The 24,667-nt window shown below is 34.9% G+C and overlaps 1 protein-coding gene across 1 annotated transcript in view; it reads right to left on the bottom strand.

Annotated features, from left to right (window-relative positions):
- Positions 1 to 24,667, bottom strand: part of EYS (eyes shut homolog) — a 1,174,088-nt gene that overhangs the window by 1,017,914 nt on the left and 131,507 nt on the right. The window contains 1 exon segment of the mRNA XM_006211933.3: positions 17,666 to 17,907. Coding sequence (XP_006211995.2) covers positions 17,666 to 17,907 — 242 coding nt within the window.

The following is a 24,667-nucleotide window of genomic DNA, read 5'->3' as shown; positions in this document are numbered from 1 at the left end:
CAACTGCTCCTAAGAAGCCAGGATCTGGGATGCTGTGTAGACAGTGCTTTCAAACATTTTAGTCAAACAAATGAATATAATGAGATTGGCTGGTGTCACTGCATTGTTGCTGGACAAAGTGCCTAAATTATAAAGGATGAGCTTCAGGATTCAAATTCCCAGATCAGACATTACATAAATGACATGAAAGTGTCAATGTGTGCCCTGAAGGAGACTCTGACGTCCTGTACCATGGGGCTAATATTGTTGAAAATCGAATACAGAATCTTGTCCTGTGACCAGTAGAATTACAGTACAAGCTGCATTCCTAGTGTTAACATGAGGGCATTGATAGGGAAGGGATAGGATCCTGAAAGAGAGAATGGGGACATCTGGGAAGACACAGAGGAAGCTGGGAACACAGTCCCTAAATCTTAATGATTCTTCTTTCCCTGAGAGGTGACTTCTCCCCAAGTGGAAGCAGTTTCTCTACCCTCAGTGGTGGGACCTCTCCACTCCCTCCGGAGGGAATGAGCCTTGCATGGTCTGAGGAAGCACAATGGCTTCCCTTTGAGACAGCTCATGCCCAGACAGTGCTGATTCTCCTCAGGACCCACCTCGTGCATCCCCCTTTTGCTTCTAGGTCTCTAACTAGACTCCCAGTAGGCAACGAAGGTGAGGTGGAAAGTGTGACCTACTGTGCTCCAGAAGTACTTGAGATTTCTAACTTTCACACACAGAAATCCAGGGCACATGATGGGGATGGACATTAAGGCTGTGGGATCATGGTAGATGGACTATTATGTGGAATCAGGCTGAAGTTACAGATATGAGCTCACGAAGCAGAAATTCTGTATTTAATGTTGCAGCTGGGGAGTTAGAAGGAGCTCCAGGAGTGTTTGGCTGCCTGTCTGAAACATGGACCCCAAAATGGTGGCCCACAGGGAGTGAACTGACATGCCTGACCCACCATGGTTTAAGGTAGAGGGAGGCATTTAAAGGCACAGGGGGACTGGAATGTTAGAGAGGATGTGTCATTTAAGCCCTGCTCATTTATGGTGGGAGGGTCCAGTGGACAGACCATGACTGAGAAATCTGTGATGCTGTCCTCAGCATCCTTGAAGAGCTCAGTGATTTCCCTTCTCTGTAGGTCAGACCTTGATGTGGGAACTGCAGTTACTAAACTGAGAAATCTAAATGCAGTAACAGTAACTAGTTAGATGCCAGGATCTACTTACATCCCCCCCACCCCAAGTGGAGACACTCAGTCATCAGGGGCAAGGTGGGCGTGATGATCTTAGTGGACAGGAGGCCAAAGCCACAGTCAGAAGAGTCTGATTCCCACAGACCTCTGGCCCCAGCTAGTTGATCATGGTGTTTCTGGGAGTGACATAGGAAGCCCAATAAATTCTTACTTAATCTGTGTAAGTGAAAATGTTCTAGATCAGGTGAGAAAAGTTTAAGTGTCATAATTAGCTTTTGGCAAATCCTGGTTCTAACTGGCACCTGTAGGTTTTGTGTGACCTGGTCCCTGCCTACCTCAGGATCTTTGTGGTTGGGTTCTCTTTGCCTGGAGGTTTCTTCCTCTTGTTCTTTACACAGTTACCTCCCTCACTGTATCTAGATCTCTGCCTAATGTCACTTTTTTAGAGTTCCCATTTATCTACTAATCTAAGTAGCTCTATCCACCATGTCACTCTCTTCCCATCAGTGTACTGTTTTCCTTCATAGCATGCAGTGATACAGGCATTTAACCAGACCTTCCCTGGTTTATTGTTTCTGGTGGTCTCCCCCAGTAACACTTTAGCTCTTTCAAGGCAGATTCTCTATTTATCTGTGATTCCTCTAACCACTTTCCACAAAATACTACCATGTCTGAAATATAGTATGCACAACAATTGATTTTCTACCAATAATTATCTATTGGGTGAGTGACTGAATGAATGAATGAATGAACTATTTTAAGTACTGATCAGTAATGCTTTAAATGATTCATGTATTGATGTTAAAAATCAATATTGATTTTTAATGTAGAATTTCTCTTTCCTTAATTGCAGAATTACATTTACATTTCTTCATTTCTGTGGCATTGTGATTATTTATAATGTACCAAAGGTTTTATAAAAAGAGAATGTGTTTAATCTTTCACTAACATGAATTCAGTTTTAACAATTTTGATGTTCACTAACCTGAGGCATACAGGATTCCTCAGTCTCATTTTATCAGACAGAAATCTCTAGAACAATGATTATCAGGCAAGGAGACTTTCCTAGAGCATTTTCAGTATGACTTGGAAATAGACTCAGAGTAGAAACCAATTACTTTTCTGTGAAATCTTTTGAGAATATTGGTTAATAAAGTATTGAATAAACCTGATTTGTGTCCCTTTCTGCTTTTCTTAGAACGTCACATTTTATATAGATTTAACTCTGACCTTCCCTATGAATTACACAGCCCAGCCGCTAAGGAATGTTAGTAAATTCCCAGTAGTTAGTCACTCTGCCAATCCGCAAACATCCCATCAGTCACCAAAATGTCCTTCAACCAGTCCCTTCGTCTGTCCTACCACTCACGCCACTTCATGGCCACTGGAGATCACGTGCCTCAGGAAACGTGTGTGCACTCAAAAACCAGTACCTGCACACAGCAGATATGTGGGGGGCATTATAGCTTGACTTTTTATGAAGAACTTATATTTTCTATACATATTAAGTAAATAGAACTACTAGAACTTAGTGATGCTGAAGACACCTCTTTTGGGCAAACTGATATTCCAAAATAGAATGTGTGTTTCAGGCTATTCTAATACTTCTATACAATTTGTAGGATAAATACCTACAATTGCATGCTTTTTATGCATTTATGTCTGATTAAGGTTTGCAAGTTATTTTACATAACTTCACTAATATTTTTATTATTTTTCTTTAAAATTAGATCTTTGGGAGATGTAATATTTACACACCTGTGATATGAAATTATAATCCCTTGGGTCATTTTAAAATATTTTGCAATATATTATTAATTCAAGTTGTTTTATATTTTTAAAAATTACAAAAGCAATACCTAGAAAATCTGGAATGATATTTTCACCTTTTTATATTAAAAATTAAATAGCATTACGTATGTGTTCCTTTAATATTTTGTGTAAATTTATTTGATACTCAGCCACTGTTATTGAAGCAATATCTGTAAGTAAAACTAAGAAAATTTAGGGTAAATGTTAGTGTTCAATAGAATATTTCATTTTTATTATAATTAACATCAGGATAACTTCCTTTTATAACTCACCATACATGCAGTTCCCATTGTGAAATAATTAAAGCCTTTGCCTCGTCACTGGAGGTTAGACTAGGAAATCAAGTAGTAAAAGTTGGAACTTCTGTCCTGCTCATGTGCATTATGCCTCCCATTCTCTTGTATTTCAGAAACATCAGCCTCATTATAATTCCATAACTACTTGAAGCTGAATATTTTTAAAGATCAAAAAATGTACCCTTGAATGTATAATTATTTTTGCATATGGTAGTATGTTTATTTAAAATTTCAACTGAGGAAGAACTAGGTCCTCACGATCACATATAGCATCAGAGAGAAAATGATCTACTCTCGCAGGCCCCCCGTCAGAACATAAAGAGAATAAGTGTGGATTGGAAGCAAATGCCACTGGCGACTTCTTCCTCTGAATGCCCACATCAGGTAAACCAGTACTAGACACTCCATAGGAGAGAAATCCAGTCCTGGATAAATAATGCTCATAGATTTTACTTATAATTTAGTATTTCTAATTTCAGGTGGTATTCAGGGAACTTAAAACTATTTCAACTACATGTCTACGTAAAAATTTCCAGCAAGTCATTTTATCAATAGCAAAATGAAATAAAAGTAAGTAAAATTAAAGACATTCAGTTGAATGGTCATTTTAACATGTATAAAGAATGAAAATCATAATTTTTAGGTAAAACTAATAAAACTAAGTTATATATATATATATAAAATATGTGATCAAATTTATAATTATTTTTATGTGTGATCTTAACTTTTTAACTGAATCAATTGATTATAGAGAATGGGAAGTTTTGAATCAGGAAATGCAGCTAAGTTTTGTTTTTTAAAATCCTATAATTTCTGGAGCTGAATGAGATAATGCAATTTGCTGATTCTTGGTCCTATTTGTATAGTGATGGCTTGGACTGGAGAGTTTCTTAAACTATTGCATTTCTCAGAATTTTCATGCAATTTAGCTTATTTTTTCTCAAACACCATTCATTTTACAAGTAAAATGTGTTTAGACTCAAGGTGTATTATTTTGGTATGATCCACATAGTGATCTCTTTATATTGATATTTTTGGTCTCTTACACCCTTCAAAATTTGAGCCACTTGAGGAAATGAAGTCCTCTGCTACAAATTCCTGCTCTTCCTCACAGAGAATACGTAGCTTACATCATTAGGTCTTAGGTACACAATGATATTTTGTAGCTGCCTATGAGTGACAGAATGCAGAAAATTCAGTAAAATGATTAGAATTTTCTCACAGAAATGGCTTACAAATTTAAATTTTTAAATATAAATTATCTTACTCAGAAAAAAATGGGGATATGTCATATAAATATATATATTTTGCTCTGCTATTTTTGCTTTAGTACAAAAAATTTATACATGTGCATATCAACAATGCATAGATTAGTAGTATATTTTATCTTCTTAAATCTAGTCCTAAGTAATGTCTAAAATTTTTAAGTGTTATTTATAATTTAAAAATAGAATAAATTTTCTGTATCTTTTCATTCTTACAAATCTATTATAACTGCTGTTTTTTAAATTATTGTTTAAATTATTGCACTCTATCCATCTGTACATGAGCTGGCTGTGAAGTCAATACACAAATGTGTATGTTGCTTTTGTGACTATTTTATAACTTTTATAATTTGTCAAAATGTCAAACACACCTGGTATATATCGCATTGTGGTGGGGGGGTGGTGCAGTAAGACGCATTTATTCAGCTATTCAGTGAGCCAAGAGATGCAAAACATAAGTTTTCTTCCTGCTATTACCATGCCAATTAGTAACACATACATGGAGAAAACAGCCACAAATTAAAGTCCAGATGCCAAAAGAAATAACACGTTTTACACAGCTGCCACATAGTGAAGTTGACATTCATACACTTAAGATATGCATTAGCATTTTCAGGAAAGGAATACTAACTTTTTCTATAAAAAATTAACAAAATATCCAAGAAAATCGAGATAATCACGCTTTCTCATTCACACTAAGTATTCAGAACAATATGCCTCATTACAAGAGCCTGCAAATTCACCCAGGAAACTAGTATCATGCTACGTTTAACACAATGGTTAAATCACCCTAGATGTCATGTGTTTCACTGCTGTGTCTAGACAAATGACCCGGACACACATATTTGCATATATTTAGATAAACACATGTAAATGAGGCATAAATATTTTCTGTCAAAGTATATTTTATTTAATAAAGATGGTTATTTTAATAATTAATGGTTTTGTTTATTTACTTCAACATTATGGTAATCTAGTCAATTTTACCAGTCTGTGAAGAAAATTTTTCCTGATAAGTGCCTTCAGCCTTGTGAAGACAGCCTGAAAACTCTTACTTCTGAACATAAATATTTCTCTTTTGATATAATTGATAACGTATTATCTATATTAAAGAATAATTTGCTATTAATTGCACCAAAAATGGAAAGCAAAAAAAAAAAGTTTCAGAAAAATCAATAAGTAAATGTTTTTGTGGGATAAAGTCAAATTGTACATTTAAAAGTTATGCTCTTAAATATGATGCTACCCCCCCCAGAAGTTTCATATAGAACCACTGATAAGTTCTTCATATAAACTTCCACTTTGACCTGGTTTGTCCCAACACTTGACTTTAACTGCTCATTTTTCAGGTTAAGTAACAAAACTCCAAAGAATACAAGGTTGGTATGTGCAGATAAGGTAGAAAAACTTAAATACACATACACACACTATTTTTTGCCCCAAATGCCTTTACATATGGTCTATTATAAAATGCAGAATTAAAAATATTTCTTAACATAGTACATAGTTAACATAGTACACTTTCAATTACCTAGGATGCTACTGATTTTTCTTTCTCTTCTATTCTTAAAAAATTAAAAAAATTAAATTATAATGTATATTACCATTTTTCCTTGTCTTCACTTGGGTAAATGTATATAACCTTGGCACTATTTGTTAATCAATTTTATTTTTTTGTCAAAAATCTATAGCTATTGTACTGCTTGCTCTTTGTGGTGTTGAACTTTGAAGAGAACAAGTCTTAAAAATATTTTAAGTTCATGATAGTTAATTAGATATATTAATGATGGTCTTCCAATTTCAAATTATGATTTTAGGTGTTTTATATGCCTTAGAAATCAGTTTATGTTTTACCTGCAATTTTACTCTTTAGCATTTGTTTTGGTTTTATTTAGTCATATCAGTTGTCAAAGATCGCAATTCATTTTCTCTCCTATTTGTTAATAATCTCTAATGTTTTCCATTTCATTTAGATTTAATAAAAGTCTTCCATATTTGTTCCTCACATCACAATTTTGACTTTTATACTAATTCTACTCTTTACTGCTTCTAATGGAGATTTTATTTATTCTCTTGTATTATTAACTCCATTTATCTATTTTATTCAGATGACTATTTTTACTTTGTTCTCAGTCAACATAACTTTTTGTCATACTATATATGCTTTTTTAAGAGAAGAAAAACAATTGTGTCAAACTAGCTTATTTTATCTGTAACAGATCTTGGACAAAGAGATACTTTCTTGCTTCAATATTACTAGGTTTTCCTCCTCTATGTTGCAAGATGTTTATGGGTCTCATATTGACTTTTATATTATGCTAATTAATATACATGAAAATAATCCAAAAATAATCTTAATAGTTGCCTACAAAATAGTACATTAATTTTCCTTTTATCTTCTTGCCATTTCCTTGCCCACTTTTAAAATCTTTCTGAATGTCTTCACGTGATAGGCTGAATGATACAAATGTTTTGTGCCCAATTAATGCACCAATACTCTAAGCCGAATGAAGCTGTATCTGGAGCCATTACTGTCTTTTGCCCCCAGATAATACACAGCCTGTTTCCTGTGTGGATGTGGGTTCTGTCTGTGCTTAGGGTCCGTCTTTTTCATACCATGGCCTGTGCCTCCTGCAGTCACACATTTCAGGAAGGATAATGACTCCCAGATGAAATCCATGTTCTCAAAGAGAAATCTAGCCAAATTTCACGTCTTTCAATCTGCTAAAAAAGGCTTATATGGAAATTCTAGCTTTGGGTCATTTCATTTTCAATAATATGCTTCATCTGTTTTTCACTTACAACTTTAACAAAGATACAGTACTTCTCTTGAAATTGATGGAAACAGCCAGCAGCTGTCTATTAAGTAGACCTCAACAAGGAAGAGCATACTGAAAACTAAATTTTTATCATGTGTGCTCACAACTCTTAAACTGGACCAAGTCAGTGTCTATTATATTTAGTATCATCAGTTATATAATGAGAGCCCATCTATTCTTCTTTGAAGATTTCTAGGCTTATAGATATAACTAGGTTTAATTTAACTCCATTCATCATTCATATTTGATATATAAATATAAAAGGCATAACTGCTGAATAGTTTTACATTGTGTAATTAATCTCTGTGACCTTATTTTGTTTGATATGGTGTGTATGTGTAGGTTAAATGAACACACAAGAGAGAAGAACAAACCTAATTCCATATTGGATCTATTCCTTTAGCGCTAACCTTGTGCTCTGTTTCCTGTGCTTAGTCATGCTATCTCTGCATCTTTTGTAAAAGAATGTCACGTGTCCCCTAAAATGCGCACGATGGACCATTCTCAAGGCACTGATTCCTAGGCTTGACCTTTAAAGATATAACACTTTTCATTCATATAGAGGTAAAAAGTTGCAGACCAGAGAACAACATTTGTCCTGCTGGAGGTTCCCAGGAACATCCTGATCAGACCTATGCAGCAAGAACAGCCACAAGAACAAAAAATTATCACGTACTCTCCCCGGGGAGTTTGGCTGGCACCATGAAGTTTGCAATGACCAGCCACTTTCCCTCCCCATTTAGTATAAAAGATTCCTGAATTCTAACTCAGATAAGTCAATTCTTTTGGGCACTAGTTCACCATCTTCTTGATCCGCTGGCTTTCTGAACAAACGAACAACTCATTTCTCAATTTACTGGCCTGTGGCGAGCAGTACCAGCTTGGACTTGGTAAGAAATACGGTATGGAGGCATAAATAGATAGGTTGGTAGACAGATGGATGGATAGATAGATAATGCATTATTTTGTTAGGGTGTGTTTAGAAATGCCTTAACATTGACATATTGTTTATGAAACATTAGATGTGGATTACTCTGTAGTTTATTATGCCATATTTTAAAAATTCACCTTTCTTTCTGTATCATTCATATAGTAAGGACTATTCTATCCCCAGTTAAATGAAATGGAATGAAATATTATCTTGAAAAGCAGGCTGTAATTTTTTCTTCTCTCTGTTTTTAACACATGTATATTTGTAGGGATCAGTGTTTTCTGGCTACATCATAGGTCTCAGTAAATTGGAGTAACTGCTCTTGGCCATATCTTCGGACGTGACATAGATTCCTATCGTCAATCTCTTTTTTTTCTTTCTGCTTAAAGGTCTCACTAACATTAATGCACTCCCTTAAAAGAAATATATTCCAGGAGAATTTTTGAAACTCAGTATTCCTATATATACACCAAAGACAACAGGAGTTTGAAAAGTTATTGTAGCTCCTTGGATAAATTTAAGGCAGCAAATGGACAAATCGGAAGATTGGATATAAAGTGTGAGTCATTTTCTGATACATATTTAGTCTAGATCTCTGAAATATGACTTCATAATCATTTCGTTGCTATTTTTACTGTGAATAGTGGTTTGTTTTGTTTTTTACAAAATTGAAATTAAAAACCATCAACTTATTATTCATGAGACCAGCCTAGGATTACTTTAAATTGTAGCCAAATAACAGAAGATAGAGAAATCACATCTTTTTCTGAGGTATACAAAACAAAAACAGAAAGGCATTTTTCCTCTGTTTAATTTTTGGCTGTTATTTTGTAACACATCTTAGATTTAGTCAGCATTTTTGAAGCTTGTGTAGATTAGGAATCTCTTAAGAAGTGCCCTGATGGCAAGAAAAGCATTATTATCTTCTATTCAGAAAATGATTATTTTAGAGAAGTGTTTTCCTTCAGTGGCTTTGGGAGTTTATTTATATAATGCGGCAGCAGAATACAATTATCAGAGAAATTAGAAAACTACAAAAATATAAAGAAACCATGCACTGTCTACTCATAGAGAATTATTAAATAAAAGGAAATTCCCTAAATAGACAAATCCAGAATATTAGTGGGATACCAAGTTGAGTTGTGAGTGCAGAAGTAATTCAGTACCTGATGGAAAGAGGATGCATTTTGAGAACTACATCATGTAACTCATAATGATATGCGGGAAAAAACGGCAAGAAAAACTCCTGGGGTACTGCTGAAACTTACACATTTCCTATCAATATTCTGGATCGTGACCAAATTTGGTGTCGCTGGCTGTTTTGGCTTACACCCATCCTGAGGCTGCCTGGATAGCTGAGAACACTCACTGGGACAGCAGGGCAACCGGTGGTGAAACAGAAATTCTGACTCACTTCAAATAGTCTTCCTAACCACTCCTTCACTAGGCCTGTTTATATTATAAACACAGAAAATATCAAGTTAGATTGGCATCTAGTATATTGATTCTAACTGAAGCAATGTTATTTACATACCTAAGCTGCATAAAATAAAACACATGTTTATTTCAACCCCTGTTTTCATTGACTTTCATTCAGTTACTTTTCAGTAGCGTAATAATTAAACAGACTTTACAGTGTGCATGCATCACACTTTCAGACGAACAATGTGGCCTTTGTGGATTATTCCAACCTCTGCCAAGCGCAGACGTATTGACGTCACATACTGTGTCTTGTTTATGGATACCTTGCATTTCTTGGGGCCTTTTAATCTCAGTTTCATTTCATTCATCATTCAAGTTTCACTACATTCTTCCATCAGGCAAAATAATTGACCACCCACCAAGAAGGATTCTTCGTTGCATTAAAATCTAAAGAGTTTCCACCTCTTCTAAATTAAAAATTGGGACCCAGAAACCCACAGAAGTACATATCTGTCTTCAAAACTTAACAGGTGATACTTTTAATATTGATAAAATGATATTATCTGTGTACTTAGAATTCAATGAAATGAAAACAAACAAAAAAATCCTACCTAATGAGTAGTAATAATTCTTTCTTTGAAAGAACTAAAAACACTTTGAATAAAAAGAAAAATACTAAAATAAGTTATTAGTAACATACTACCTATTTATATTGGATAGTTTCATATTCAAATTAGGGATCATAGTTTTAAATTTTTTGTGGATTTGAGCTTTTTGATATTTGATGAAATTAAAATTAGCAGATTGTGTTTATAATTTTATGTTATCTTTGTTTGTACGACTGCTGATTTGTTAGTTGGTTTGTTAGGTTAGGTAAGCAAGGGCACTGGGTAGATAAGGTGGAGGAGAGGGAGGATGATCTGGAAGATGGTGGTATAAACATCTTCAGCATAAAGGGGCTTTAATTCCTCTAAATGTATGCCAGCAAGAAAACTGGTTAGAACCTGACAGCCACAACTGCACGGTAGTGACGCAGTAGCGAAAAGGACCTAGCCAGACATGACCCAATGCTCACTACAATACAATTAGCATTGTGGTTTAGGCAACCCCCATAGGTTTTCTGTGTGCATCATGGGTAAGGATGCACATCATGCACAAAAGGGGCAAATTTGACTAAACATTCTAGGAGCAAAAGCTGTCAGTCAATCAAAAGACCCCCTCTAAGCAAGGGTATAAGAGAAGGGGGTAAACAAAGACCACTGCTGTCCACCCTTGGATCAGCCCACCTCCCATTCTTTGAGGTGTACTTTCCCTTTGCTGATAAGTTGTTTAAAACATTTCACTACAGAATGCTTTGTCTCCCGGTCTGAATTCTTATCTTCTGGGCATGACAAGAACTGGGGTCTTTTCCCTTCCCCCTTTTAGGATAACAGATTCATTGCTGGTTTTTAACTTCACTGGGAAAATGGAAGAAAATTAAATTAAGTAAAGTCTGAAACAGCTAAAGAAGTCTTTTACTCTAATAATATTGCCGCATTCTATTAATATGCTGGATTTCTCTCAGGAAGCTTAAGATCCATTCACTATTTCATAAAGTAATGTGGGCAAATAGACAAAGGGGAAACAGAATGCCAACCTACATAATGGAAAATTGAAAAATAAGTAAGGAGCTTTATAGAGATTACTGTCTCTGGTTGAAACAGGACCAAAAACCATTTCTCTTCAGCTGCTTTGGCCCAGAAACAGTAATGCTCATGCTTGTAATTTTACTGCCATTTTCTTTGGAATACTCTACAGTGTGCAAATGAGCTCAACATAAATGATAAATATATCAATACAAACATCTCATGTATAAGATGAATACATATTGGGTCATTTCTCTTGGGATGTCAATTTGCATTACTTCTGTTGAAAAGCTGTTCATCCTCCTTATTACAAGATGGTCATTTCATAGCACTGTGATATAAATGTTTTACCTTTAGCAATCTAGGCCCTTTGGAGGAAATCCCAGATGTGCATACAATTTAGAACCAATGTTGGATATTTGGTGTTGCCAGATCACTAATTAAATTCCTGTGCATAACCTGCTTCTTCCTACATTTCCTGAAATGTAACATTTAGTAAATTATTTTATAATTATGCAAACATTGTTTTGTATAGATTTTGCATTTTAATGAGTTAGGGAAACCACAATTTAGAATGAAATCAGAATCTGAAAGAAAATGCACTGTAACTAAAGAGCTGCCAATCAGAACAACACAGCCTATTTTCAGTGAGGTTGTAATTCCTTTGACATTTTAAGAGTCAGGCATTTCCTGTCCAATTCTTTTTTTTTTTTTTTGTCTTTTTGGAAGAAATTTAAATACAAACCTGCAAAGAATGGATAAGAATCTTCTGGAGTGAAGAACAACTGTCCTCTTTGCCACAGTCTTTTCTTTAATGTCATATTACTATTTCTAATATATATTTCTAATTTTACATTATTCTAAATAGTCTAAATTTATAGAAAAATATTATTAGAATAATATTCTATATTTATATTATTATGTATATTTTAATATTATATCATTTATTTAATTTTATACTATTAATTAATACTAATATCAAATACATTTCTATTTCTATTTGGTTAGATCAAGCTTCACTAAGCTCAACACCCAAGGATCAATGTAGGAAGAAATATTATTCCCACTATTATTCCTTTGATTTCATCAATATTTCAACCATACACTGAACTGAGCAGGATGTAATTAATAGGACTAAATATGCACTAATTTCTAAATGAAATTACATATTTATGGGATAATTATCTTAAAATACATGAAATTTTTATTTGTTAAATATCTGTCTCCATTTCTATTTTCTGCTTTTCAGAATGTAATCCATATACAGGAGTCTCAAACTTGTGGATAATGGAATTCTGTAAGCAAAAACTTGAGATAAATGGTTCAAGTTGTGGCATAAATTGTGTGAAATATCTGGTATTTCCATTCTCTGAGCCTTTTGCTAAATTCTCTGTGCCATGATATGCTTTATAAAATAAAAAAAAAGGAACCAATAAACAGAAGGCAAAGATACTATAGGACTAGTGATATCACATGATAGATGGGCAGGTAGGTGCATATAGATACATACATACACATATATGTATACATGTATCATATAGACATTAAGTATATTACTGCCAAGATACTTAACTTGTAGTTACAGTTCCTTCATTCAACTCACTTATGAGCCTTTACTCTAAAGTATCTTTATAAAGCCAAAATAAAAATACATTCAAACAAATGGAAAATGGAGAATTCATCATAGCAGAAATGCTTAAAAGACATGCTAAATAGTGATTATTATATATTTAGTAAAAGGAATCAGTTGGAAGCTTGGAGATATAACAAAGAAATAAAAGCAATAAAAAGGTACAATGTGGGTCAGTTAAGGCAACTGTTGGCCATATAAATTTAATAATAATATCTTGTACAGTTTTAAATATATGTAGGACATCTACAAAAATGTGCACATGTATGGAAGGAGTTAAATGTGGTTAAAATGTTTAAGATCTGTGCACGATCTGAAATGTGGTACAAGTAATGATTTTTATTAAAACATAGTAAGCTAATTACAAATATTGTAATCCATAAGGTAAGCACTTAAAGAGTAATGAAAATGTGTGTAAATATCAACTTAATGGGGGAGGGGGAATTGAATGACAAAATACTTACTCTGTTCAAAAGAATATAAGAACGTAAATAAAATATAATAGGACAGATAAATAAATGGAAATCAAATAGTGAGGTATGTTTAAGCCCAAATAGAAACAATTAAACCAAATATGGACTGAAATCTCTATACTAAAGACAAAGGCAATAAAACAACAATATTAAAGGGGTATCCCAGAAAGAGTTATTAAATGAGAAAATATGCATATTTTATAGGAATATGGATTATAAAACGAACTGAAGATTTTTGAATATACACTAAATGGCAAACCTCAAATAAAAAAGGCAAAATTTTAGAAATGTTAGTAGAACTTATTAAAATTTATTAAAATTAGAACTTATTAAAAATAACTATCATGAGGGTGTCTATTTATATCGTGTTTGTGTCTGGACGCCCATTTATGTTTATGTGTAAGCTGACATCTATAAAGAGATAAAGTAATTCTGCATTTTGCTATTTATCAAAACCACACGGGAGTCTGGTGGACAAAGAAATATTTTTGTTCTTGAAAACGAAATCCGAACACTCAGGTATGTTACATCTGAGATTGTTAGAGCAGGCAGATAGCTGGATATGAGCAGAGAAAAAGGGACACAGGCCAAATGGCAGAAACTGGGCCGAAAGGAGGGGCACAGACCAAGTACAGGAAACCACACATCACGTAGGCAATATGTGGACAGAGAAAGAAAATCTCTAGGCTAATAAGCAGTTACACACTAGTGGGGTGAGAAGTGTCCTGGAGGCCAACAAAGAAAGGTGGGAAAAGACATGAATCGCCAGTGTCCAGACGTAACCTTTTGCTCAATATGCCTTCACTTCAATAAAATTAGCCTTGCAGATTAGACATACTCATCATGCATTGAAGCCATGACACTTCCAATCCAGAATAAATAAAGACAAAAATCCCTCCTTCCCTGGGAAGGTGGAGTTGGAATGAAAGTCAAGGAATAGGACCCCAAACCCGTCCTTCCCCAGTGAATATTCCACCTGTTCATTTTTACACTCTATGTAACCAACTTGCCAAAGAAACTCAGGGCAGCTGCTCACCTGAGCCCGCCTGCTCTCCCCTTGAGAGCGTACTATCCATCCCTTAATAAATCCTTACTTAAATTTCTTAACCTTCACGTATTGTCTCTGAATTCTTTCTGGGAGGGAGCAAGAATCTGGACGCTGGCTACATCTACTGCAACAAGATGGCACCTAAAATTCTTTTTCTGAAATATCTCCAGAATTATTCTTATCCTCAACCTAATAAATAAGATATAGAAACAGAAGTTTTAAAGAATATTCACAGACCATATGTATTATAACCAAATGTCCAAGTGTTATTCTTAAAAAAATGATGATATGCTGAGCCAATAATAGATGACTCATCTGCATCCAGCATTCCTTCTTCTTGCTCTCAATACACTCACTACTCATAAACTGCAACACTATTTCTGTTTAATTGAAGGGATTTTTCTTAGCCCCTTTTTCTTCAGATCCCCAGGATTTCTCTACAGTTGACAAAATTGTAAACAAAAATTTCACTTCTCTGTATGCTTTTAAATTGAAAGCAAAAACCACCAAAATGCAACCATTGATTGCCCTAATCTGTATTAATGATGCAATGAATCTGGAAGTTAATAACCAAAGAATAAACAAAATGGCCAGGTAACTTACAAATCTGATCTATTTGAAATGCCATAGGGACTCATGGATACAATTGGAAAGCAAACCTGAAATAACTGTCCATTTAGAAAGCACTGCAAAGAAATGCATATCAGACAGCACCCAGGCTAGGTTAATTCAGCCTCTATTCGAAACAGACAGGAAAATGAAAGGAAGCATCTGAGGGTAGATTCTGGCCGGGGATGTCAGTGTTTACCCTCCAGTGGAAGGTAGCGTAGTCGGGACAGTCTCGGGCAGTGTGATCGCTGGAGTGGACCTCTGATATAAACTTCTTCACGCAGTCCTGAATGCCAGGTCTTACTTGAAACTGAATTTTACATCTTAGTCATGAGCCCTCTTAATAATTTAACAGGATAGGAGAATGGCTCTCAAAATGTGATTCAGGAACCAGAAGCATCAGTATCACCCAAACCTGCTAGGCCATGGATGAGAAGGCGGGTCAACACCATGTCTTAATAAGCCCTCCCAGTGGTTCCTGTGAGCACAAAAGTTTGTGATCCTCCGGGCTGGAGACAGAGAGACCAAATCTAACATGGAAATCCAATCATAAGGCTGTAATTTCCTCCCCAAGGTGATGGGTATCAAAAAGAGGTGATTACACCTGATATGAAAGCTGTGATAACAGCTTAAATTTTCTGGTAGAAACACATGAATTAGTAGATGGAGGAGGAGACACCAGATTGAGGCGGGAAGAGAGGAGTGGAAATCAGACGGAAGGGGAGAGAGGGAGACGGGGTGAACCAGGGGACCGGAAGAGAGACAGGTGGAGGAGGAGAGCCTGGTCAGAGAGGAGGAACCGAAATGGAGAGAGAGCAGGGAGCGGGGAGGAGGGGCATCCTCTTCTAACCTGCCCCCAAATACTCTGCTTTCAGTGGGAGTAACTGCATCTTGTTAATGTTTAGGTGAATCTGTTCCTTGTCATTTTGCCATGTAAAGACTTTAGATGTAGGACTGATTATGTTGAACGAGGGAGCCCACAGAATTATTTACAATTCAGTGGAAATAGAAAAACCTCATAGAAGACACAGGCTTTCCCAATAATTAGATTGTAAATCTTAAATTGAGTTTGATTTGAAAAGTCAAAGAGAAATACTTATATTTTTAATTCCCAGCTGGGAAGTGAGTCATACCAATTTTCTACTGTTGATCAACGGTAAGTACCAGGTATATGTGCAGTTTAACTATATGAAAAGTGTATATATATAATACATATTTAGTGATCATATGATGGGTAACTGTAATATTCAGTCTTAATGTATAAAATAATAAATTGTTCCTTGATTATGTGTGCACATATGCAAATACCAAATGACATTTTCTGTTAATAATGATATTAAGAAGAGTTAATTTCATTCTTTATTCTACTTTATGTGTAATTGCTGCTTAATGTTAAATTTTGGAAGATAGCGTATGTAATAAAAACAGGTGAATATGTTATGTGTTTTTTCCTAAGGCAGATATATTCAGCAATACTAGCACATTTTATGGCATTTTGTTTTTGCTAAGAACACATTTGAAATATGAAATGCAAAGTAATGGGACCAACTTGTTAGCAAGCTTACCAAAATTTGTACACACAAATATATTTTCATCTTTACAAAGCTAATCTGGATGGCCATACATTTATTCCAATGATACTGCCATTTCCATTTTTGGAACTTATCTTCTTAAATTGCCTTCAAAACCTTCAGCAGATTACTTTAAATATCAAATCGGAAAAAAATATTTTTCATTTTAAGATGGAAATCCAAATAACTTCTAGAGCTGGGTCTGCTTAATAAAATGGGATATCAAACTGCCTAAAATGTTTTTTTTTTCATCATTTTATTTAAAGCTGGGTGGGATTTAAAAGTGACAATATCATTTTCTTCTTGTGTGGCCTCTGTACTGCTTTTTATAAGGCAATTATAATGTTTTGATATTATTATGAACAATCACTTCAATATAAGAATAAGCATAAAAACCCAATTAACATAAATTTGAATGCTTAATTTCTGATATTTTTATATCAAAAGCTGCCTTATTACTACACAGCTCCTGTGAATCTTGTCCTCTATGACTTTACAGAGGATATAGTATTATTGTGATTTTATGGGTTTTTTTTTAAATCTTATTAATGTGGGGGCATTAAACTGACCTACAAAATACTGAGACCACATTTTGCTTTTAAAAGGAGAAAAAATTGGCCTTCAGTGTGCTTAGGCGGCCAAAGTGGAGGTTGAAGGGGATACTGAAGCTGTTTAAGCAAAATTATTCGGAGGTTATGGTGGCCTGTTTTTCTCTTCAGACCTTTGACACGTGCATCATATTCTCCGTGGTGCAGCCTGGCCTTATCAACCTCATTTGCATAAACCAAAGCTGTGTAGTCAGCAGTGTAATTGCCCAAGGAAGCAATCCTATCATTCCAAGTGAAGATAGTTTTGCTCTGCCAAATGAGAAAGCAGACTACAATACCATCATTAGACACACTGGGGACGAATTAAATAAATGCATGAACACCACGATCCACTAGGGAATTTGATCTCTCAGGAAGCACTTGCCTGGAAAACCTGGAACACATTTGCAAAAGAAATAGCCACTGAAAGGTGTACCTGTTGCTGCAGTTTTGCAGAGCACAGATGGACAATCCTCAGTTTCTGTTTCACAGATGTGTCTTTCATGTCTTTGCAGACAGCTGCAGTTGTGCCAACGGACTTGGCAGAGGCTGAGCACTGATGTACTCTCGTTTCCTACGCACCCTTCAATGGTGAGAACACGGAATCCGTCAACGTGGCTGAGAGAACAGCTGCATCTGAAAAAAAAAAAAAAAAAAAACCAAAAGCACAGCAAATACGCAGCAAAGTAGTGTGAGAGCCTGAAAATTACTACAATTGTTGACTGTAATATAAGTGCCCGACATCAGGCTTTTGATTGCCAGTGCATTCATTTCAAAGACATTCATCTTAAACAACCTTAAACACTGCCAGCTACACAGCTAGGTAGCAGGCCAAGCTGCCCCACTCATGAACTTCCCCGTTTTAGAAAACCCAGTTTGACCTTGAAAACTAACCATTTGTGTGACCTGCTTTTCCCTTCCCACACTTTAATTTCCACTTTTATGCTTGAAATTCACTAATAGAGTAAAATTCAGCAATAGAGAGAAACTTTAGGTCCTCCTCCCTCAACACCAATAAAGGCAGGACCCCAGGGCTGCTCTGTCTCTGCACCTAAGATGCGACCTTGCTGCGTGGCCCCAGGAGAGCAGGTACCCTCCTCCACAATCTGTGTTTATAAAACTTGTTTTGTCAAAGTTCCCTGGTGGTTATTGCTGAGGTGCATCTTACAATCATAGTAAGAACCACAATGGCCAGTCCTGCAGCAAAATTGGCTCCAGATGGGGAAATGCCCTGGTTGGGGCAGGGTAGCGGGGACAGCCAGGTGAGTGCCCCATTCCTAGCCAACGACATCACTATTGGTTGGCTGAGATCGGCACAAAACGAGTTTGAAATATCTAATCTCATGCCTAAAGGTGATATATTTTAAATTAATAGTAAGTTCTACTGAGAGTATTCATTCATTCATTCCAACATTCATTCCTTAAATATATGTTTGCATTTTCTATGTGACTGGCACCGACCTAAATGAATTAATACTGAGGTGAACAAATTTCTAGCTTTATCTCAAGGAAGGCACTAATTCTAATGTAACACTAATAGGTTTTATTGCAAATGCCCCAGGAGCTCCGTTCTTTAGTTGCCAACAGTGTAAGTGCTCTGCAGGCAGGAACGATGGCTGTCTTGTTCACTCGTGAGTCAGCACCATCAGCATATGCTGGTACACGCTAGTACCTGGCATAGAGAGAGCACCCCAGAAAATGTGTTCAATATATAAGGATTGAATAAATAAGTGAGGTGCTGAAAAGACACTTAGAGTCTGCAGTGGGGAAAAGGCGACGAGAAGGGGAATATAATAATCTCTGCCTTTGGATAGAAACATTCTGTGAATTCTTAAGAGAGGAAATTAACCTAATCTTACATGATGGGATGATAAGGCAGGGGAGGTGTCATGATATATCCTGTGTGCATATATTGTTAACATAAAGGGTTATTCAAACTCAATTTTTCATTCAGTGTAATTATTCATCTAAGCTATTGATGAAAAGGCCAAGAATTTTCAGATGATTTTTAAAGCTTTATCAGAATTATAAATATCCATATTCTTGAATATGTGAATGCAATTCACAGTTATTATTTTTAAATTGTTAAAAATAAATGTTCAAGTATAAGAAGTACATTTAAGTATATTTATACCAATTTTAAGTATAGATTTCAATGAATTTTCAAATTCTGATGAGATTCTATTTTAATGGCATGCACACAAAATTAATTCCCATAGTAATTTTCATGTAGCCAATATTGTCCACGCATTAATGTGGTTTTCTCTGTTTCAAGATAATTGTGAAATTTAGTCTGTGTTTCATGTAAATGTAGTTGAAATATTTGTAGGTTTAATGGTGACAGCCAGACTGGCTATCAACAAAGAAGGGGTTTTGTTTTTTTCTGGAGTTGAGAGAGATATTGCTTTTTAACCTGTGTTTCTTCATTTCATATGCACACAACTTTCAGTAGATCAGTTATTTATTAAATGTATTGAAACCACATTTTTGGGTCTTCTTTATACGCAGGCACCACCTTAGGTATTGCAGGTTTTGAGATGCCATGTTAATGATTATACGTTATATGACACACCACATTTGTTTCTTTGGATATTGCAAACACATCCAAAGAAGGCATAAGAAAAAGAAAGCATAAGGTGAGAAAGAACTCTAAAATAGAGTGATAATCTTTGGTCTAAAGTGTTACGGTTTTCAAGTATCCTTTGCCAACTATTCAGAGGACATTTAAAATCATCATATAAAAATGATAATGAGCTGAGAAGAGCAATGTCAAATCACTTCGTTTGTTATGATTAATGAAAATTAACCTTCTGAACCTAAGTCACTACACTCATAAATTTATATGAAGGCAGGTGTTTGGAGCCAGCAAGAACATTAAAGTTCAGTTAATTCAGATCCTTCTTGTCATGTGAAAAACATGGCCATTTAATGCAATTTGCCAAGGATCACTGAGCTTGTGAATGGCAGGCAGTATAGTCGATGCTCTGACATACTCAGAGCAATGGTGTTTGTTCTAATTCTTCTTCTCCACCTTATTTTATAAATAATATTCTCTTTTTTATACATAATTTTTACAGATATGCATTATAAATGCATATATAATTCCATAAATAATTTTTCTTAATGAATAGTTTCTCATTTATAAAGTTGTCAGTACTAGATCCGGTTCATAGAGGACGATTGAGTCTATTAATTACTGGGCAGGTTAGTCATTTGCCAGCCATATCAGACGTGCTTATGTTCACCTGAAATAAAGTTAGAGAACGCAGTTACCCCCCTTCAAGGCCTTCTCACTTGCTCCTCCCACGTCACTGAAAAAAGCTAGGTAAATTTTAAAGGACCGTCACATAAGGCTGTCCATGTCATACTTGGTTTAACCATATTATATTGATTATTAATAATGCTCATTCACTTTGAAAAGTGTTTGGGTTGGGATGGTAAATTACACGCTGTCCTATATATATATTGCCTAAATAATTATGCAGTTGTGTGCTTCAGTCATACCAATTTTAGTCATATTACTGTTTGCTACTCCACAAGCATTTTTAAAACATGACATTTTTTAATGGACAAGATATTTTGTGCAAGAATATTTAATTATTCCTATGGTATTCTCAGATTTAAGGAGAGCTCAATAACCCAGAAAATGATGTGATTCAGCAACATATGACATGGTAAGAGATTTAGAACATGCAGAGGATTAGGAGTAGGGTGTCAGGATATACTTTCAAAAAAGAATCTGCAGTATTAACTGATAGATTAATTGTAGGAGGTGAGAAAAGAAATGGTTTTAGAATGATTCCTTCCTTTTAGGTCTTAACAGCTTGGAAACTATAGCACTGTTGACTAAAAGGATGGTTTGGTGGGAAGAAATTTGAGGTAGAAACTAGAAATCTGCATTTGCTGTAACAAATTTGAGACATTTATCACACATACACATCCAGAGGTCTGCCAAGCAATTGGAGTATAAGGCGGTATCAGTATGTGGGTAGTGGGCCCAGAATGGAGGTACAAATTTAAGGTCATATATATCACTTGATTCCTGCATTTTGTATATTGATTTCTTGATATTGGTTTTATTTTGAAAGTCTTCAACAGAGTAGATTTGTGTGTGTGTGCAATCACCTTTTCATAATTTGATGAACTGCAGTTAAAAAAAACTATTTGGTCCCAATTTCTGAGTGTTTCAAATTTCTTTTGACCCAGTACAGTCAACATTTTAGATGTATGATGACCATTTACAAAGCTTTGTACATTCCCTTATTATTTTGCATTAACATTTTCATATCAACCTATTACCTACCTACCTATATATATTTATTTATTTATTGTATTTTTTTCAATTTTCAAAATAGAGAGCATATCCTGGCCATATACAATGCTTTAGAGCTTCCACTTTTCATTTAATGACACATCTTGGATATCAATCCAAATTAGCATATATTGTTTTCACAGGTTGCAAGTGTTCCATTGTATGAATGTGCCATAATATTTTACCTTCTGAAGACATGGAAGTTATGCCAAGTTTTTATCTGTTGCAATAAGAATTATAAGTAATGGAAGTTCTTGTACAAATACATTGGTGTATCCTATAAAGTGCATCCATACTTAACTCCCTTTCGGGATTTGCCTAATCAGAAGGAATACTGTTTTTTTCCTTTCTTTTTTTTTAACTTCAGTAAATCACATCAGAGTGCTCCCTGGAAAGATGTTAGCAACTTACATTTTCATACTGCTTTTTCCAAACCCTGGAGGGCACTGAGTACTACACACTATTTCAATTTTCACCAGTCTGCTTGGAAAAAGCTATTTATTTTTCCTATGACTTTCCTGTCATATTTGTATTTGATCGTATTCTTCAGTACTCTCCAGAACCTACATTAATAGCAGATGACATTGACCTGAAGCAAGTGTTACTAGTATGTTAACATAAAACTAAATGTAGACTACTTTATATCTGGTTTAATCCTGTGTTTTGAATGCTACAGTGATATAATATAGCTAATGTAGTCTGTAGTTCCCATTTTATTTTAGTTAGCATTTCTATTCTTTTCCCTCTATTGTATGTCTTACATTTTCAAATTGTTATGAATCTTTTTTAAACAATATAGAATTGGGTTTGTTTTAGTTCTATATCACAGCTATTTTAATAATTATTATAGATTTATCTGTGTGTGTGTCTGTGTTTATAGAATCCCTTTGTTACCTATTTTACTCTATGAATTGCATTTGATTTCTTTATGAATTAGCTTGTGATGTGATTTATAGCTTATAATTTGTAATATTTGGCATATTTTGATCTTTTTAAAATTATATAACCTACACAGTCTATTTCTTCACTGAACAACCTCAGAGATTATCTACTAAAATCTTGCTATACAGATTAGAAAATTAGAGTAATTTTGCATTTTTCCTTTTAACTTTGGCTCACTATATCTTGTTTTATGATTTTGTTGATTTTAATTAAAATTTCAAATTAAGCACTTAAATCTCTTTTGGTATATTCCTTGTAAAAATAAGAAAATTGCTACTCATACAGTTTATCCTAATGTCCTTTATTTCTAAGTTTGGTTTGTTTTTTGTTATTTTTTAATCTTTTTATATCATACGTAAGCTTGGTTTTAGGATTATTTAATTTTATGTCCATGTTTAAATATACTTTACACTCGTCTTTAATTCATTTTCAGAGATTTCCTCTCCATCTTTGACAAGGTTCTTGTGCTGAATAATATTCTGGGTTTTGTTTATTTGTTTTACCTTGTTTACTTAAAGAGGGACTCACAATTTCTATGTTCTTCAAGTATTTCAAGATTTAGTCAACTATATTTGAATTGTGTCTATTATATTTAAAAATCAATTTAGATGAGTAATATGCCCTACTGAATACACTGAAGGTATGTGTTAAATTCCTAAGAAATTCCTATGGCATTAATTATTTAGAAAAAGATCTGTAACAATTGCAGTTTAACAAGCAAATTTTATTTTGATTAACATCTGTGATGATTATCAAAAATAATTGCAGGCATGTTTCATTTTATCTCACTTCACTTCATTGCACTTCACTGATATTTCATTTTTTACAAATTGAAAGTTTGCAGCAATCCTGCATCAAGGAAGTCCATTAGCACATGTTCTAACAGCATTTGCTTGGTTGTATCATATGCAATTATAATATTCCAAACTTTTTCTTATTTGTTATGGTGATCAATGTTAAGTCATCTTTGGTGTTACTATTTAATTGTTTTGAGGTATCATGGACCACACTCATATAAGAAGGAGAACTTAACAGACGAACATTGTGTGTGCTCTGACTGCTCTACTGACCTGCTGTTTCCCCATCTCTCTCCCTCTCTTCAGGCCTCCCTATTCCCTGAGACATAACAATATTGAAATTAGGCCAATCAATAACCTTACACTGGCCTCTATTGTTCAAGTGAAGAGTCACATGACTCGCATTTTAAATCAAAAGCTAGAAATGATTAAGCTTAATGAGGAAGGCTTGTGGAAAACCAAAATAGACCAAAATCGAAGCCTCTTGTTCTATACAGCTGAGTCGTGAATGCAAAGGAAGTCTTGGAGGAATATGAAAAATATTACTCCAGTGAACACAGGAGTGATGCTGAAGCAAAACAGCCCTGTTCCTGAGATGGAGAAAGTCTGAGTGGTCTGGAGAGATGATCAAACCAGTCACAATATTCATTGAAGCCAAAACCTCATCCAGAGACAAGCCCTAACTCTCTTCAATTCTGTGAAGGCTGAGAGAGGTGAGGAAGCTGCAAAAGAAAACTTTGAAGCTTGCAGAGGTTGGTTCACAAGGTTTAAGGGAAGAAGCCGTCTCCATAACATGAAAGTGCAGTGTGAAGCAGCACGTGCTGATGTAGAAGCTGCAGCAAGTTCTCCAGGAGGTCTAGCTAAGATCATTAATGAAGGTGCCTACACTAAACAACAGATTTTCAATGTAGATGGAACAGCCTTCTATTGCCAGAATATGTCATCTAGGACTTTCGTAGCTAGAGAGGAGAAGTCGATGCCTGAGTTCAAAGCTTTAAAGGGCAGGCTGACTCTTGCTAGGGGCTAATGCAGCTGGTGACCTGAAGTTGAAGCTACTGCTCATTTAACATTCTGAAAATCCTACGGCCCTTAAGAATTATGATAAATCTACTCTACCTGTGCTACTAAAGGAACAATAAAGCCTGCAAAAAAGTACACCTGTTTAAAGCATGATTTATGGAATATTTTAAGCCCACTGTGGAGATCTACTGCTCAGAAAAAGGAAAAAAAAAAGATTTTTTTTCTAAATATTGCAGCTCATTGACAATGAACCTGTTCATCCGAAGGCTCTAATGGAGATGGACAATGAGATTCAAGTCATTTTCATGCCTGCTAACACAACATC

The sequence above is a fragment of the Vicugna pacos genome, chromosome 8 (genome assembly GCF_048564905.1).
Source record: "Vicugna pacos chromosome 8, VicPac4, whole genome shotgun sequence".
In the NCBI taxonomy this organism is placed as follows: Eukaryota; Metazoa; Chordata; class Mammalia; order Artiodactyla; family Camelidae; genus Vicugna; species Vicugna pacos.
The sequence above is the reverse complement of the archived record's forward strand: the minus strand, read 5'-3'. Positions and strand labels throughout refer to the sequence as shown.